At 46.6% G+C, this 18,609-nt stretch overlaps 1 protein-coding gene across 1 annotated transcript in view; it reads right to left on the bottom strand.

Moving 5' to 3' along the window:
* ATAD2B (ATPase family AAA domain containing 2B) overlaps nt 1-18,609 on the bottom strand; it is a 714,191-nt gene that overhangs the window by 513,713 nt on the left and 181,869 nt on the right. The window contains 2 exon segments of the mRNA XM_030198808.1: nt 10,238-10,354; nt 16,720-16,837. Coding sequence (XP_030054668.1) covers nt 10,238-10,354; nt 16,720-16,837 — 235 coding nt within the window.

The following is an 18,609-nucleotide window of genomic DNA, read 5'->3' as shown; positions in this document are numbered from 1 at the left end:
TAAAAGAGGTTCCAGAGGGGATCCGGGAAATTATAGACCAGTGAGCCTGACGTCGATGCCGGGCAAAATGAAAGAAACTATTATAAAGAATAAAATTACTGAGCATATTCAAAAGCATGGATTAATGAGACAAAGCCAACATGGATTTAGTGAAGGGAAATCTTGCCTCACCAATCTATTACATTTCTTTGAAGGGGTGAACAAACATGTGGATAAAGTCGAGCCGGTTGATATTGTCTCTCTGGATTTTCAAAAGGTGTTTGACAAAGTACCTCATGAAAGACTCCAGAAGAAATTGGAGAGTCCTGGGATAGGAGGTAGTGTCCTATTGTGGATTAAAAAATGGTTAAATGATAGAAAACAGAGAGTAGGGTTCAACAGTCAGTATTCTCAATGAAGAAGGGTAGATAGTGGGCTTCCCCAAGAGTCTGTGCTGAGACTGCTGCTTTTTAACATATTTATAAATGATCTACAGATGGGAGTAACTAGTGAGGTAATTAAATTTGCTGATGACACAAAGTTATTCAAAGTTGTTAAATAGCGAGAGGACTGTGAAAAATTACAATAGGACTTTACGAGACTGAGAGACTGGGCATCTAAATGGCAAATGACGTTTAATGTGAGCAAGTGCAAAGTGATGCATGTGGGGAAAAAGGAACCCAAACTATAGCTACGTAATGAAAGGTTCCACGTTAGAAGTCACCGACCAAGAAAGGGATCTCAGCGTCGTCGTTGTTGATGATGCATTGAAAGCCTCTACTCAGTGTGCTGCGGTGCCTAAGAAAGCAAATAGAATGTTAGGTATTATTAGAAAAGGAAAGGAAAACAAAAGTGAGGCCGTTATAATGCCTTTGTATCAGTCCATGGTGCGACTGCACCTCGAATATTGTGCAATTCTGGTCAACACATCTCAAAAAAGATATAGTGGAATTAGAAGGTACAGAGAAGGGTAACGAAAATGATAAAAGGGATGGGACAACTTCCCTATGAGGAAAGGCTGAAGTGTCTAGGACTCTTCAGTTTGGAGAAAAGACGGCTGAGGGGAGATATGATAGAGGTCTATAAAATAATGAGTGGAGTGGAACGGGTAGACGTTAATCGTTTGTTTACTCTTTCCAAAAATACTAGGACTAGGGGGCATGCGATGAAGCTACAAAGTAATAAAATTAAAACAAATTGAAGAAAATGTTTCTTCACTCAACATGTAACTAAACTCTGGAATTCATTACCAGAAAATGTGGTAAAGGCGGTTAGCTTAGCAGGGTTTAAAAAAAAAAAGGGTTTGGACCGCTTCCTAAAGAAAAAGTCCATAGACCATTGTTAAAATGGACTTGGGGAAAACCCACTGCTTATTTCTGGGATAACCAGCATAAAATGTACTGAGTTTTTGGGGATCTTGCCAGGTATCTGTGACCTGGATTGGCCACTGTTGGAAACAGGATGCTGGGCTTGATGGACCTTTGGTCTGTCCCAGTATGGCAATACGTATGTACCATTAAGCTGATGACTTCCAGATCTACCTCTCCACACCAGAAAATTCAGCAGGAATCCAGGCAAAAGTATCAGCCTGCCTGTCTGACATTGCTGCCTGGATGTCTCTCCGCCATCTGAAACTAAGCATGACCAAGACTGAGCTTCTTATCTTTCCCCCTAAACCAACCTCTCCTCTTCCCCCATTCGCTATCTCTGTAGATTACACTCTCAGCCTCCCTGTCTCATCAGCTCTTAACCTTGGGGTCATCTTCGACTCCTTTATCTCCTTCTCTGCACATATTCAACAGACTGCTAAAATCTGTCGTTTCTTTCTCTATATCACCAAAATTCATCCTTCCTTTATAAAGAGTTGTATGAAACTTTTCCTAACCTCTGGCTCACAGTTAATATGTGCCTCAGAACGTGAATTTGACTTCACACCTGTTTCTCTTGATTGGAAAATATTTTGGTCCAACATGAAGAGGCTTTCATTATCTGCTGGAATCACACAATCTTCCTTTTTTTGTAGTACATAAAGCATATTGGACTCCAATCAAACTAGCAAAAATTACACAAAGCCACCTCTCTAAATACTGGCACAAGATGGTTCTCTGGCACATCTTTTATTCTCATGTCCATATGTTGAATCTTACTGGTTAGCTGTTTGGGACAGAATCTCAAAAATATTGCTCCTAGACTCCAATATTAAAATTTAATTTATGATTGTTATATTTCGTTCCTCCACCCTGGGGCTGCTCATCCTCAAACCCTCTAACAAACTCACAGACATCATGATGGCCCTGGCTACACACATCATTATTCTACACTGGAAAAACAGCACAATGCATGAATGCTGGAATCATCTGTCTACCCTCAGAAAATATGAAGAGTATGCGGCTATTAAAAATCACATCTCTAACGTCAAACTATGGACTCCGATATATTCTATCAAAATACGTAATTTTTTATTTTCAGCATATTAATATTACCTTAATCTCTTTGTAAAATCAGCACAGAAATTTTTATTCCAGCAAATCAGTACCAGTTATCTATATAGCAGCATTTGCAGTAGTTTGATTATTCTTGATTTGTTACAGTTACTGTTATCTGATTGTTTATCTCCAAAACTCTTTCTCATGTAATGTCTACATATAAAACTCAAAGAATTTAAAAAAAAAAAAAAAAAAAAAGAAGAGGAAGCTGAATGAATCAGCTGCAAAGGTTAGGACTTTAAAACAGGCATGAACGCCATTTAAAAATACCATTGTGGAAGCCCAGACTACATGTATTCCATGTATTCACAAAAGTGGGGAAAAAAAAAAAAAAAACAGCCAGCATCGTTAAAACATGAGGTGAAAGAGGCTATTAGAGCCAAAAGAACATCCTTCAAAAAATGGAAAAAGGATCCAAATAAAGAAAATAAGAAGCAACAGAAGCACTGTCAAGCCAGATGCAAAGAAGGCTAAAAGAGAATATGAAGAAAAACTTGCTGTGGCAACAAAAACTCATAGTAACACTATTTTCAGGTATATCAGAAGTAGGAAGACTGTGAGGGAATCTGTGGATATGTTAGATCAGGAAGAAGCAAAAGGAATACTCAGGGAGGACAAGGCCATAGCGGAGAGATTGAATTCTTTGCTTCGGTCATAGAAACATAGAGATATAGAAATATGACGGCAGATAAGGGCCAAATGATCCATTCAGTCTGCCCTTCCTCAGTAACCATTAACTCCTGCTTTTCCCTAAGGGATACCAAATGCCTGTCCCATGCTTCCTTAAATTCTGTCTTTGACTCCACCGGGAGGCCATTCCACGCAAAAAAGGGGAAAAAACAAAACCCTGTACGGGCGGCCAACAGGGCCGCACACGAAAAGAAAACAAAAAAACTTCTGACAATCTAGAAGAGGAAGGTGAAGTCGTCTAACTTTTTTTTTTTTTTAGAACAAGTGAGCGGACTCGTGAAAAAACGAGAGAACAAGAAAAAAGACGAAAAATCTCAAACGGCTCTCTCCTGAGGCGCAGAGCGACCGTAAAACAGCCGCCTGACCGCGGAAAAAAAAAAAAGAGACCGAGGGGCACGTTCGCGCGACGGGCAGGAAGATGGCCACACATGCGCGATGCGTGCACTAGGCCTCTAGCAAACTTTGTTGATAGAAAGAATTCCGGACCTGGGGCTGCCATCGGAAGTCAACCCATCAGTGAAAACAAGCAGCCTGCTTGTGCTCGGAGAAAAGGAAACACACGCACTTCCAAGTCTGGGTAGAGACGCTGCAACTACAGCTAGGCATTTTGCAAACACTCTGGGCGCAGATGCCAGGCCAAAATGCAGTACAAGGTTCTGAAAGTGCTGTGTTCCCAGCCGAAATCGATGATACTTCCTGTGAGATGGAAGTATTGAGATGTGTAAGCATCCTTTAAGTCCAGAGAGCATAACCAATTGTTTTCCTGCCTAGGGAAACTATCCTGAACTTTTCTTGGATAAGAAATTTGTTCAGGACCCTTAGGTCTAGGATGGGACGCATTCCCCCGTTTTCTTTTGCACAAGGAAGTATCTGGAATAGAATCCCAGCCCTTCTTCCCCTGGTGGAACGGATTCGACCGTTTGGGCCTGCAGAAGGGCGGAGAGTTCCTCTGCAAGTACCTGCTTGTTCTGGGAGATGTAGGACTGAGCTCCCGGTGGGCAATTTGGAGCCCGTCCCTTGCTTTTGCTGGGGAGCCGCAGCGGCCTTAGGCGTACGCTGTTGATGATAATGAGCGCGCTGGGACTGAGCTTGGGCAAGCTGCTGAGAAGCAGGAGTGTACCTACGCCTAGCATAGGAATAGGGTGCACTCCACTTCCCTCCAAAAAACCTCCTAGATGAGGAGGCAGTAGCAGAAGAGGGAAAATCCATAGCATCATTGTGCTTCTTTATCTGGTCAACTAGATCCTCTACTTTCTCACCAAAAAGGTTATCCCACCCAGCAAGGAACATCCGCCATCCGCTGCTGGACCGAATGATCCAGGTTAGAGATACGCAGCCATGAGAGTCTGCGCATCACTATACCTTGGGCAGCGATCCTGGATGCTACATCAAAAGTGTCAAATGTACCCCTGGCCAGGAATTTTCGACACGCCTTCTGCAACCTGACCACCTGGCAAAAAGGCTCGGCCTGCTCTGGAGGGAGTGCATCAACCAAGCTGGACAGTTGCCTCACCGAGTTCCGCAACTGGACTCTCGTGAAGAGCTAGTATGTCTGGATTTTGGCAGTGACCACAGCGGCCTGATAAGTCTTCCTCCCAAAAGAGTCCAAGGTTCTAGACTCTCTGCCTGGGGGCACCGAGGCATAGTCCCTAGTGGTCTTGGCTCTTTTGAGGGCGGAGTCCACCACCATGGAATTGTGAGGTAGCTGAGACCTCATCAATCCAGGCTCACCATGGAACCGATATTGGGATTCAGCTTTAATCAGGATCACGGGATTAGACAGAGGGAACAACCAGTTTCGCATAAAAACTTTCTTCAGTACATTATGCAAAGGAGCCGTTGCAGCCTCTCTAGGCAGAGAAGGATAATCCAGGACCTCGAGCATCTCAGCCCTGGGTTCATCCTCAACCTCCATAGGGAAGGAAATAGCCGCAGCCATTTCCCGGACAAAGGAGGTAAAGGATAGACTCTCCGGAGGAGAAAGTCTCCTTTCTGGTGGAAGGGAAGGTTCAGAGGGAATCCCATAGGACTCGTCAGAAGAAAAGTACATGGGATCTTCCTCTTCCTCCCACGAATGCTCATCTTCAGTATCGGACAAAACATCCCTCAGAGCAGTCCGAAACTGAGCCTGCTTCGATGCCGAGGTGTCAGGCTTCTTCCCTGGAAGCACTGGGTTTGTGAGCCCTTGGACCACTACCGTGGAGCGGCAGTGGCAGGCAAGGTCACCTTCAAAGCAGAGACGAGGCAAGGCTGGACTGGAACCCCGGACTGGAGTTCTGCACTGGAACGCACCGGACGGGTGCGCACTGGACTGGAACCCACTGGACTGGTACACACTGGAGTGGAGCCCACTGGACTGGAACCCGCTGGACAGGAACACACTGGATCTAGGCTTCACCTACGCTTAGCCACCGTTCCCTGAGGGTTGAGCCCTCAGGTTCGGGCAGCCGGCAGGGCTTACAGGAAAACCGGAACTGGAACTAGCAAGCAGGAACAACAGGAATCAGGATAGAGAAGTGCCCCCAGGCACCCAGGCGAAAGCAAGGCAGACAGGCAGGGAATGTCCGGGTTCCAGCAATAGTCAGATCTGGCCACAGGCAGAGAATATCCGGATACAGGCAGTAGTCGGGTCAGGCAGCAAGTATCGGGGTTCCGTCAGAAGTAGTCAGATTAAGGCAATGGTCAGGTCAAGTAGCAAGACTATAGCTGGAGCTCCAGTAGCAAGGAGTACTGGCAGCGGACAGGACTAGGGCTGAAGCTCCAGAAGCAAAGGAAAACACACACGGGAAAACCAGAAAGCTAAACACAAGAAAACTAGAAAAGCTGTACACAAGCTAACAAGAAAGCTATGCCCAAGCTAACTAGTCACAAGCTACAAACTCACACTAAGCAAAACACAGGAGAACTAGTAAAGCTGTACACAAGCTAACAAGCAAAGCTATGCCCAAGCTAACTAGTCACACGCTAGGAACTCACACAACACAACACAACACACAGGAGAACTAATAAAGCTGTACACAAGCTAACAAGAAAAGCTATGCTCAAGCTACTAGTAACAAGCTAGAAACTCACACTGAACTGGACAAGGGCACAGAGCACTCTAACATACCAGGGACCTTAGACGATGCCAAGGCAAAGGCTGCAGTCTCTAAGTGATTAATAAAGCCCTTCAACACCTGAGGAGCAGCTGCAGCCATCAGTAAGCAACTAAGGAGGCTGTCCAGGCCCAAACAAGAGAGACAAGTCCGGCAGCCTGGAAGAACCGGACCGGACTGGGCTAAAGTCTGGAACGGGTAGGAACAGCAAGACCAGCAGGTGAGAGGAGCACAAACCAAGGAGCAGGCAGAGCACACACAGAACATAGGGAGACTTAGAATACCTAGGTGCAGCAGAGGACCAAACAGAGCCAGGCTGGAGACGGAGGTACAGCTAACTCAGGCAGCACCCCCAGATGCAGTAGAGTGGAGTAATTACAGCCATGCTGGAAGCAGCCAGCACACAGAAGGAAAACTACTCCAGAAAGGATAGGCAGAAGCCAGCTTAGAAACTGACCCCAGAAATAAGGTAAGTCTGAGGGTGGTCACGGCCACAGACTTGACACGAGGAACGGCGTCCTCGATGGCGGTGCCGAGAAGTCGACGCCTGACTGGACTCCGGTGAAGCTTCCTCCACCAACATCGAAGGGGAGTCAATTTGGGTGGCAAGCGGCACCAAGGTCGGAGACCTCACCACAGGCGAAGGGCCAGATACCACTGCAGCAGACGATACGGAATGCACAAGCACCCCCGACACCAAAGCAGGCTGGGGCAGCAATCCTTCCAGAATCCATGGAAGCAGGGCCCTGATGCGCTCATTGAGAGCCGCTGTTGGACAAGGCTGCGGGGTTGATAAAGTGGTCGGTAAAGAAGCCGGTGGCGGAATCTGTCGAAGCTCGGGAGCAGGTACCGGGCTGCCAGAAGACCGACGCATCGGCACCTCCTGAATAGAGGAGGAGCGATCCTCTAAGTGCTGACGCTTCTCGGGTACCGATTCCCTCAACGCCCACCCCAGAGCTCCCAGTACCGTGTGTCAAAATAGAACGATGACGGTGCTTCTTCGCCTTCGCTCGACGCCCGTCATCGAGACTCCTTGGTACCGATGAGGACGTGGAATCCTCACGCCTGCTTGGGGCCGGGTCCGACAAAGGTCGGTCCCAGGTGGCCTGCATAACAGGAGGTGTTGAGGCAGGTGGAGACCCAAGCGATGCCTCACTGCTCCCAGCGTGAATTGGTCTCTCAGCAGCCATTACCTCCGCTCCCAATGTCAATGCTTCCCTCGATGTTGATGCCACCGACCTCGGTACCGAAGTCAATGTCTACATCGAAGGACCGGACCAAGCCCCAAAAAGCTTTTCTCGTTGGGCTTCTTGAGATGCTTGGGTCCGTTTCTTCATACGAAGACACAGACTACAAGCGGCTGGGGCTATGGTCGGACCCAAGGCACTGGATATACCAGGCGTAGGTATCGGTACCTGAGATGGTCCGGTTGCACCGAGTACAACATTTGAAGCTGCTAGGAGTCTTCGATATAGAAGGAAAAACGGCTTCGGCGAAATCAAACTACACGATTGTGCCTGTTAAAAATGCATATTATCATCATAGCTAAGACCTTTGATTCAAGGCCTGACTTTGGTTCAGGATCTGAAATGAGAGAAAATCTTACAGGTCCGTGACTCTAACCTGAACTTCAGTGTGAATGCAGAACTCAGGATCTGTTGTGACACTCTCATGCAGCAGAATGAGGAAAGGGCGTAGGTGGAAAAACAGAGTACCATTGTTTAGCAACATGGTGGCCACAGATGTTTTAGTGAAAAACAGAACAAGATAACTCCTCAGGAAGATGACAGTCTTCCAGGAAGAGCTAGTCTATTATTAGCTTTTCCAGTAAATACTAGCCAACTCATTACCATAACCAGTGTTAACCATTATATTAGCTTATATCCAATAAACGAGATTATTGTCAGATTACCTAGGTATGACCTGTAATGTTAATAAGTGATTGTAATTCCTACTTCAATTGAGAGACAGTCACAGCCAGTATCTTTGTGCAAGCAGGGCTGCTCTCTCATGAGAAGCCAATCAACTGTACCTGCATTGGCAAGTAATTCTATTGCTTTCTCATAAGTAACCTCAAGACTTTTATATCTGCAAATTGGCTTTAGCTGGTAATTTGCGGTGAGGGCGAAGAAGACCCTAAAATAAAGCATTAGAGACTCAGACACAGAGAACACCTATGTGTAGCTGTGTTACTGTACTCCCATAAGCAATTGATTGTACATATACTTGGAGAATAATAAAAAGTATTTGCTTATATATTCTTTGAAGTCTCCGATATAGCAGTACTTTTGTATAACAATGTTCCGTACTCCCACTGAGGTATCACTGATCTGCTAATTGTACAAATACTTGGTAAGAAATAAGGTATCTAATTAAATTCCTAGAGAGATTCAGCCTTGGGTGATTTATCTCTTCCTAAGAATTGGTGGATGGACCACTATATTGGGAGGGACAAATGCACCCTAAAAATACAAAAGAAAAAGGCACAAAAATAATGGAAAAAACCCGACCGCACAGCCTGAAGCCGGCCGCGTCGAAAAAGAAAGGAAACTTCAAAAGGGAGAAAAACTAAGTAAAGGAACTCTACCTTTTTTTTTTTTTAGGAACGATAATTGAAAACAAAAAATGAAGACTCTCTCCTGGGCCTGTGAGGAACAGCAAAAAACACCACCGCACCTCAACGCGGAGAAAAAACAAAAGCTCTACAATGATTTAAAATCACGTCTACTAACTACTGAAGTAAAATATCAACTGGACAGCATCCCAAAGTTAGGTAAGCCACAGCTGGCCTGAGGGCAGATGTTGGACGTCGTCTATGCAGTTATATTTCATTTTCCTCCTGCACTTGTTGGACTTACAACATGTCAATCAAATACCACAAAATGAATCAAATCAATAAAGAATGTTAGACAAGACAAATAGTTTAGTTATAAGCCTGGAAGCAAACTGAAGGTATTATTAAAATAAAAAGTCTTTAAATATTGTATACCTGCAAATACATGAAAAATGTTTTACAGTTGGGAGTTACCCAGCTGATTACCCTGCTTTGACTGTCATTAAACAATTGATTTTGTTTCATTCTGTGTGTTGCATGAATATTTTACTTTGATTTTATAGAAAAAAACTGTATGAATATAAGAACATCTGCTATAATAAAAAGCACCTCCAACGTTCTGAAGCTGACTCCATAGCAGTGAAGGGTTTCCAGGGTTCATGCTGCCTGTAACGCTGTAACCATCTCCTGTCCTGACGTTAGCGTACTTCCTGGTTCATCACACGCATGAGGGTGTCATCATCCCTCCCTTCCTCCCTTCCAATTCCAGGCCCCCTCCCTCCGATTTTTAAACGTCATCTTCACTTACCAAGTCGGGGTTACGGCGGACGGCAGCAGCAGCGGTAAAAGGCGTGCAGGCTCGGCCCATCTCTCTCTCTCAGCTGTGGTTCCTCCCTCATTTCCTGTTTCCACAAGGGCGGGACCACAGCTGAGAGAGAGAGAAGGGCCAAGCCTAAACGCCTTTTACCGCTGCTGGCGGCTGCCATAACCCCAACGAGGTAAGTGAAGATGACTTTTAAAATTCGGAGGGAGAGGGGGCCTGGAACTCGGAGGGAGGGAGGGGGGACCCTGGAACTGGGAGGGAGGGGACCCTGAAACTCGGAGGGAGGGAGGGGGGAATCTGAAACTTGGAGGGAGGGAGAGAGGGGGGAACGACCCTGGAACTTGGAGGGAGGGAGGGGGGACGACGACCCTGGCACACACTCTCTCTAATAGACACACTCGCACCCAGTCTCACGCTGTCTCACACACACTCGCACATTCACTCTCTCTCACACAGTCACTCTCACACACACTCACTCAAACATACACACTCCGAGGAAAACCTTGCTAATGCCCGTTTCATTTCTTTCAGAAACGGGCCTTTTTTTTTTTTTTTACTAGTACACCATGAAATGTACTAAAAAGTATTACAACTTGGCTCCCTGCAGTACCTATCGGAGGTGCCTGATATCTTTCCACAGTTTTTCTTTGTCGCAGGTTGTAAGGTCTATCATTTTCTTCCCCTTCTGCTTCTTCCACTTCATCTACATCTTCTTCCTCATGAGATTCTAAACCAAAGAGAAACACACAGTTTTTTAACCTATATTCATGCTAAATCAGACTTGGCTTAAGTAAATCTAGACAATGTTTCTCTCTTTAAAATCACAGAAAAACTACATTTGCAGAAAACTGACAATGTTGGGTTCAGCATTCTCTGAAATAGACCAAAACTAAACAGAGTACGGTTTGTCTACCTACATGCAATTTATATTTTTTAATGAGTCGGAGTGGCAACTACATGCAGTTGCGCCAAAGTTTGGAATAGAAGCTAGAGTAGTAGACAGAGGAGGTGAGGGAGACAAGAGGTACACAGAGGGGAGACCTACAGGGATGTTGTAGAGAAGTCCGCCTGTAGTCTAGCAGCCCTTGTGCTGCCATGGAAGGAGGAGATCTCCTAAAAGGAAAGCTTCACTCTGCTGAACCAGAAAGTACCCCTGTAGCCAGGACTTACCCATCAGGGGATGCACTATCCTCTCGAACCAAGGAAAAGTCTCCAACAACTTCTGCCCAAGCGGGAATAGTTAGGACAGTTGTTGTAGTTGCAGCACATCATGAACATGGCAGAGTATGAATATAAGTACCGTGGATTTTTTTCAGTTGCTACTGTAGAACTCTCTCATCAGCTGGATGAAGTACTGTTTGCCTGCTTTTGAGCCCAAGACTGGATTACATTGCCTTAATTATCAGAAATGAAGTTGTTGTTTTTTTAATGACCTATGATTATTGTGAGCTTCTGACTTGTTGTGTGCTGTGTATTTGGAGTTCTGTGTTCCAAGGTCTGTTTTCTCCACTTATTTTCGTGTTTTAGTTTAACCAGTCCAGGGTTCAAAGTAGAGGACAGTAGACTTGATGTAGTATTTTGATTTCACTTACCCCAATATTGACTGGATAAATATTATATCAGGGAGCACCAGGGAGATAAAATTTCTAGATATAATAAATGACTGCCTCATAGAGCAACCAATCCAGGAACAGAGAAGAGGGGGAGCCATTCTAGATCTATTCCTTGGTGGAGTGCAGGGCATAGTACAAGAGGTAACGGTGTTGGGTCCACAGAGAAAATCATTAAGTTTGAGATACTATCTGGAATGAAGCCACAAAGGAAATCTACTGTAGATGCAGCGAAGAAACTTACCTGTAGCAGGTATTCTCCGAGGACAGAAGGCTGATTATTCTCACACGTGGGTTAACGTCTGCGTCAGCCCAGAAATTGGCATTTTCTAATAGTAAAAACAAAAAAGTTTTGCCAGTCTTCTGGCACGCTTGCAGCGTGCACCGAGCAGACTGACTTCACGCCCGACGCACAAGCACGTACCTCAGTTAAATCAAAAAGCATAACAAATAACAATAACTCCGAAGGGGAGGTGGGAGGGGTTGTGAGAATAATCAACCTGCAGTCCTCGGAGAATACATGCTACAGGTAAGTATCTTCGCTTTCTCCAAGGACAAGTAGGCTGCTTATTCTCACACGTGGGGTATCCCTAGCATCCAGGCTCACTCAAAACAACAAACATAGGTCAATTAGGCCTCACCACAGCGAGGACATAACATAGGTTAACCCGAAGCTATATACAGCTAGATGACAGCGCAACCTGGAACAGAATAAAACGGGCCAAGGGGGATGGAGTTGGATTCTAAACCCCAAACAGATTCTGCAGCATTGACTGCCCAAACTGAATGTCATGTCGATATCCTGCTGAAGGCAGTAGTGAGATGTGAATGTGTGGACTGAAGACCACGTTGCAGCCTTGCAAATCTCTTCAATGGAGGCTAAGTGAGCCACCGACGCAGCCATGGCTCTAACATTATGAGCCGTGACATGGCCCTCCAGAGTCAGCCCAGCTTGGGCATAAGTGAAAGAAATGCAATGTGCTAGCCAATTGGAGGCTGTGCGTTTTCCGATGGCGACTCCCCTCCTGTTGGGATCGAAACAAACAACTGGGAGGACTATCTGAAGGGCTTCGCCTGCGCCACGTAAAACGCCAACGCTCTCTTGCAGTCCAAGGTTTGCAAGCTGCTTTCGCCAGGGTGGGTATGAGGACAGGGAAAAAATGCTGGCAAGACAACTGACTGGTTCAGAAGAAACTCAGACATCATCTTCAGCAGGCATTTAAAGGTGCGTACGGAGGACTACTCTGTTGTGATGAAACTTAGTATAAGATGCATCCACTAAGGCCTGAAGCTCACTGACCCTACGACCTGAAGTAACAGCCACCAAGAAAATGACCTTCCAGGCCAAGTACTTCAGATGGCAGAAATTCAGTGGCTCAAAAGGAGCTTTCATCAGCTGAGTGAGAACAACATTGAGATCCCATGACACTAGTGGAGGTTTGACTGGGGGATTTTGACAAAAGCAAACCTCTCAAAGCGAACAACTAAAGGCCATCCAGAGATAGGCTTACACTCTACACGTCGATAAGCATTAATTGCATTGAGGTGAACCCTTACGGAGTTGGTCTTGAGACCAGACTCGACAAGTGTAGAAGGTATTCAAGCAGGGTCTGTGTAGGACAAGAAAGAGGATCGACAGCCTTGTCATCACACCAGATGGTAAACCTCCTCTATTTGAAAGAGTAACACCTCTTAGTGGAATCTTTCCTGGAAGCAAGTAAGACTCGGGAGACACCCTCTGAAAGACCCAAGGAGGCAAATTCTAAGCCCTCAACATCCAGACCGTGAGAGCCAGAGACTGGAGGTTGGGGTGTAGAAGCAACCCCTCATTCTGGGTGATGAGAGTCGGAAAACACTCCAATCTCCATGGTTCTTCGGAGGACAACTCCAGAAGAAGAGGAAACCAAATCTGACGAGGCCAGAACGGAGCAACCAGGATCATTGCTCCTCATTCTTGCTTGAGTTTCAGCAAAGTCTTCCCTACTAGAGATATGGGAGAATATGCATACAGAAGGCCTGTTCCCCAATGCAAGAGAAAAGCATCTGACGCTAGTCTGTCGTGAGCCTGAAGACTGGAACAGAACTGAAGGAGCTTGTGACTGATCCGAGTGCCAAAAAGATCCACCGAGGGGGTGCCCCACGGATGTTACGTCGTGTCAAAAGTACCCCTGGCCAGGAACTTGTGACACGCCATCTGATGCCTGACCACCTGGCGAAAAGGCTCGGCCAACTCCGCATGGAGTGCATCAACCAAGCTGGACAGTTGACTTATCGAGTCCCGCAAGTGTATGCTTGTGAAGAGCTGGTATGATTGGATGCTGGCCATGAGCATAGCAGCCTGATACGCCTTCCTCCCAAAAGAATCAAGAGTCCTAGCTTCTCTGCCTGGGGGCGCCGAAGCATAGTCACTAGTACTCCTGGCTCTCTTGAGAGCAGAATCCACCACCATGAAATTGTGGGGTAATTCGGACCTCATCATTCCAGGTTCACCATGGATCCGATATTGGGATTCTGCTTTCTTGGGAACCACAGGGCCAGACAGAGGGGCGGATCAGTTTCTCATAAGGACTTCCTTCAGTACCTTATGGAAGAGGACTTTCACAGACTCTTTAGGTGGAGAAGAATAATCCAACATGTCAGACCTGGGCTCTTCCTCAACCTCCACAGGGAACGGAATAGCAGTAGCCATTTCCCGGACAAAAGAGGAAAAAGAAAGACTCTCTGGTGGAAATAATCTTCTTTCCAGCAGAGGTGAAAAGTCAGAGGGAATCCCAAAAGACTCATCGGAAGAGAAGTACCTGGGATCTTCCTCTGATTCCCACGAGCGCTCCTGCTCAGTGTCAGACACAATCTGAGTGAAAGTACTCTGACACTTGACCTGTCTCGATGCCGAGGAACGTCCTCTGTGGCGATGTCGAGAAGTTGACGCCCGATCCGACTGCGGCGAAGCTTCCTCCACCGACATCGAAGGGGAGTCGACCTAGGTGGCAGCCGACGCAGATAGCACCGGGGTCAGAGACCTCACCACAGGTGAAGGGCCAGGCACCGCTACAGCAGATGACACAGGGGGCACAAGCACCCCCGACATCAAAGCTGATTGTCGCAGTAAGCCTTCCAGAAGTTCTGGAAACAAGGCCCGGATACGCTCGTCAAGAGCCGCCGTCGGAAAAGACTGTGGTGCCGGTGTCAGAATCCGTGGAGGCTCGGGAGCAGGTACCGGGCTGCCAGAAGACCAACACATCGGCAACTCCTGTATCGAGGGGGAGCGGTCCTCTCAGTGACGACGCTTCTCAGGTGCCGACTCTCTCGACGTCCCTGAGCTCCCGGTACCATGCGTCAATGGAGAACGATGATGGTGCTTCTTAGCCTTCGCTCGACGCCCGTCATCGAGACTCCTCGGTACTGACGAGGAAGACGTGGAATCCTCACATCTCCTTGGGGCCGGGTCCAACCTAGCAGGAAGCCTCGAGACAGGTGGAGACCCACAAAACGTCTCACTGCTCCCAGCGCGAATTGGTCTCTCAGCAGTCATTACTTTGCTCCCCGACGTCGATGCTCCTGTCGATGTCGACGCCGCCGACCTTGGCACCCATGTCGAAGGACCGGACCCAGCTCCAAAACGTTTTTCCCATTGAGCCTCTCGAGACACTTGGGTCCGTTTCTTCATACGAAGATACAGATTACAAACGGCTGGGCTATGGTCGGGCCCAAGGCACTGGACACATCAAGTGTGGGTATCGGTACCTGAGATGGTCCGGTTGCACCGAGAACAACGTTTGAAGCCGCTGGGTGTCTTCGATGGCATGGAAGAAAACACAGCCTCAGCAAAATCAAACGACACGATTGTGCCAAAAAGGAAGGGCACAAAAAGGGGAGAACACGACTGAGCGGCCTAAAGGTCGGCCGCGTGAAAAAGGAAAGGAAACTTTAAAATGGCAAAAAATGACTAAGAAACTACGGGAAACAATTTAAAAAAAAAATTTTTTTTGAGCTATGTTAAGAAATAAGAAAAAGAAAACGAACAAGGATCGCGAAAGAAGTCTTCGTCCTGGGCCGAACGGAACGGAGTGAAAACACACTGGCACACCTAATCGCGGAGAAAAAAAGACTAAAAAGACAAGCTCATGCAGCGGTCGGGAAGCCGTTCGCGCATGTGCAGTCCATCCTGCTCGCATTGAAGACCATCCTGCTCGCATGACGGAACGTTACCGAAAGTCTTTATTTTTGCTGGCAAAATTTTTCTTCCGGTTCCTGAGCCACCGTGGACAACGATGACCCAATTGTGAGAACAAGCAGCCTGCTTGTCCTCTGAGAATACTGATTTAGACTGTTTTTATTGCAGTGATGGTCCTGGGTCAGAGGCCATGCATCACATCTAGAACTCTACAATCACAGGCCCCAAATCCTGCTGAGAGGTATCACTCATCAAGAAATCACCATTATTTCCTTCCCCTGGGGGGCTGTAAATGCATCTCAACAGCATCCCTCACCCACCTAATAAACAGAACTCAGAGCAAACAGAAGATCCTCTGCCAAACAATACCACACAATTTTCAAAACTTTATTTACTTATTTTAGCACATTTATATCCCACTTTTTCCCACTTTTTTTTTTGCCTGTCTTTTGCGTGTCTACTCGTAAAATTATAAGGTCTCCAACTAAGAAAACTGTCTCTAATACAAAGTATCTGTATGACTTGTGCATACATCACAAGTCATACAGATACATTGTCAATGCCAAAAAATGTACGAGAAGAGACTTGAAAAGACCTCAATGTGTATACCCTAGAGGAAACTACAAATAGAGGGAATATGATACAGATGTTTAAATTCTTAAAAGGTATTACTGTGCAAACTAATCTTTTTCAGAGACAGAGAAGCAGCATAACTACAGGTCATGAGTTGAGGTTGCAGAGTGGGAGGACTTAGGAGCAATGTCAGAAAATACTTTTTACGGAAAGGGTGGGGGAGGCCTGGAATGTCCTCCCATTAGAGGCTGTGAAAACAGACATGGTGACAGGAATGCATGGAAAACACAGAAAAAGGATGGAATCCAATTAAAGCAAAACTTAAATGACCTCGTAACTGGAGAGAGCTTTGACTGCAGCTTCAGGGGATGGGAAGACAGACCAATACTAGTCAAACCTCAACAGTCTGGGTCCTGCAAATGGCAAAATCAGCTCAGGAGGCTGATTGAGGCTGAAGTGGGCTTCCACTGCTACTTCAGTAGTTCAGAAACAGGACCAGTACGGGCAGACTTCTAGGGTCTGTGCCCCAAAACTGGCATGGAGAGACTGAGATAAAGTATACCATATTTAATCATGAAGTGGAACCTGTGCACAGTGCCAGATTCCTTGATGGGTAGACTGGATGGGTTGTGCAAGTCTTCATCTGCCAACATTTACTATATTATTATGTTACTCTTTCACAGGCACATTACACATGCAAACATTTCAATTTCACAGTTGTTAAAAATCTTGCACCTTCTGACCCCTCCTCTTCCCCTTCTGTAGATTCTTCATGACGGTTTTGCATTCCATAGCTGTTTCTTCTAAGACTCTTCCGCCGCCTCTTCACTCGAGAATACATATCCATGTTTTCCTAAAAGTAGAGGTTGAGGACAAATATACTTTTATTAAATGGGCTCTTTCAGTATATAGTGCCAAACAGTCAAAACAGTAGGGTTCAAGAAATCAGGGAATCCTCAAAGTGCACAGATTTGCTAAGGACTGCTACAATTCTATTGATGTCAATGTGAACACTTAGGGGAGAAAGTTCTTCATAGATTAATCATCTAAAAGGTGTTCTTTCTATAGATATTAAACTTAGGGCTACTTCACCCACTGTAGACATGAATCCATGCTTGAAAATATGCACCTTTATAGTACTGTAAAAAAAATCTATATATATATATAAAGCAGGCGCATGTGTTTCATTGTTTGTTCATGTCTTAACTCCTCCAGCCCCCCCCCCCCCCCTCCAAGGAGCTACGGCCACCAAAACCGGCATGCAGACTCTACCCGCCATTGCTGAGGTTACTGTGTAGTTTTGAAGTGATTCAGTTCACGAGGGCACTCAGGGAGGGGGAGCTACACCTCCAACCATTAAATAGGCTGCAGGTCGGAAAGTTCTTTCTTGCTGTTGCTAAGCGACAAACTGCAGTGTTGCCAGGTGGGCGGTTTTACCGCCCAATTGGGCGGTTTTCCGCGACCCGCCGCGGGAAATTTTTGCCCGCGGCGGGTTGCGGTTTTTTGGGCTGGTTTTTGGGCTTCAGGGCGGGGTTTTTTTTGGCCGCGGGGGGCGGGGTTAGTGACGTTTTGGGCGGGGCCGATGACGTGGGAGGCGGGGCCGATGACGTGGGAGGCGGGGCCGGTGACGGAGGAGGCGGGGCCGGTGACGGGGGAGGCGGGGCCGGTGACGGCGGGGGCGGTGACGGCGGGGGCGGGGTTGATGACGGCGGGGGCGGGGTTTGTGTTTGGCCGGGTTTTGGGCTGTTTCTTGTGCGGGATTGGGTGGGAAAAAAATTTTCCACCTGGCAACCCTGACAAACTGCTTGGGATAGGGTGAGGACTCAAAGACTGGTGGGGAGAAACATGGACAGCAGCTGTGCAGTTGTCCCTCTCTCATTCTTTAATACCTTCTTCCCTAACAATTTCAGTACAAGGGAGATTCAATACCCCCTCCCAAGTCTATGAGATGAGACAGATTACTAAGCGACAAACTGAGTGGTTGGGAGACTGTGACAGAGATGCTTGGTTGGGACAGGGTGAGAGGGCTCAGAGATTAGTGGGGAGAAACATGGACAGCAGCTGTGCAGTTGTCCCTTTCTCATTCTCTAATACCCTCTTCCATGACAATTTCAGTACAAGGAGGGTTCAGAAACTGCTGGGAACAGGGTAGAGAGAAAGTATTGGGGTCAGGCTGCGAAGTGTGTGTCTGTGCATGAATTCACTACCCCGCCAAGGGAACATTCCTCGAAAAGAGCGGGAAACAATTTCAATATGCCTTTGAAAAAAGGTGTGTTTTGACAAGAAAACGGTGTAAGCCAAACGGCAGACACTTGCTAGATTGAAAAACTACTAATAAAGAAAATCAACCTAAACAAATTGATCAGAAAAAAAAAATAGTTAGTGCTAGGTAGGGATCCAGTCTCAACATTTTCTGATTTAAGGGAGTATTAAACTCAAGGTCAATAACACCCTTTCTCACACGCCTGTCAGCAAAACACCCCGGTCACATTCAGTTATACTCACAGCCCCCCCCCCCCCCCACTCACTAATAAAGCACGCAGCAAAAAAACCCCATCACACACACCCGTTCTCACACCCCTCAGCAAAACAACCCCAATCACACACTCCAGAATGGCACCCCCC

This window comes from Microcaecilia unicolor, chromosome 3 (genome assembly GCF_901765095.1).
Source record: "Microcaecilia unicolor chromosome 3, aMicUni1.1, whole genome shotgun sequence".
NCBI lineage: Eukaryota > Metazoa > Chordata > Amphibia > Gymnophiona > Siphonopidae > Microcaecilia > Microcaecilia unicolor.
This window is presented reverse-complemented; position numbering and strand designations above follow the sequence as displayed.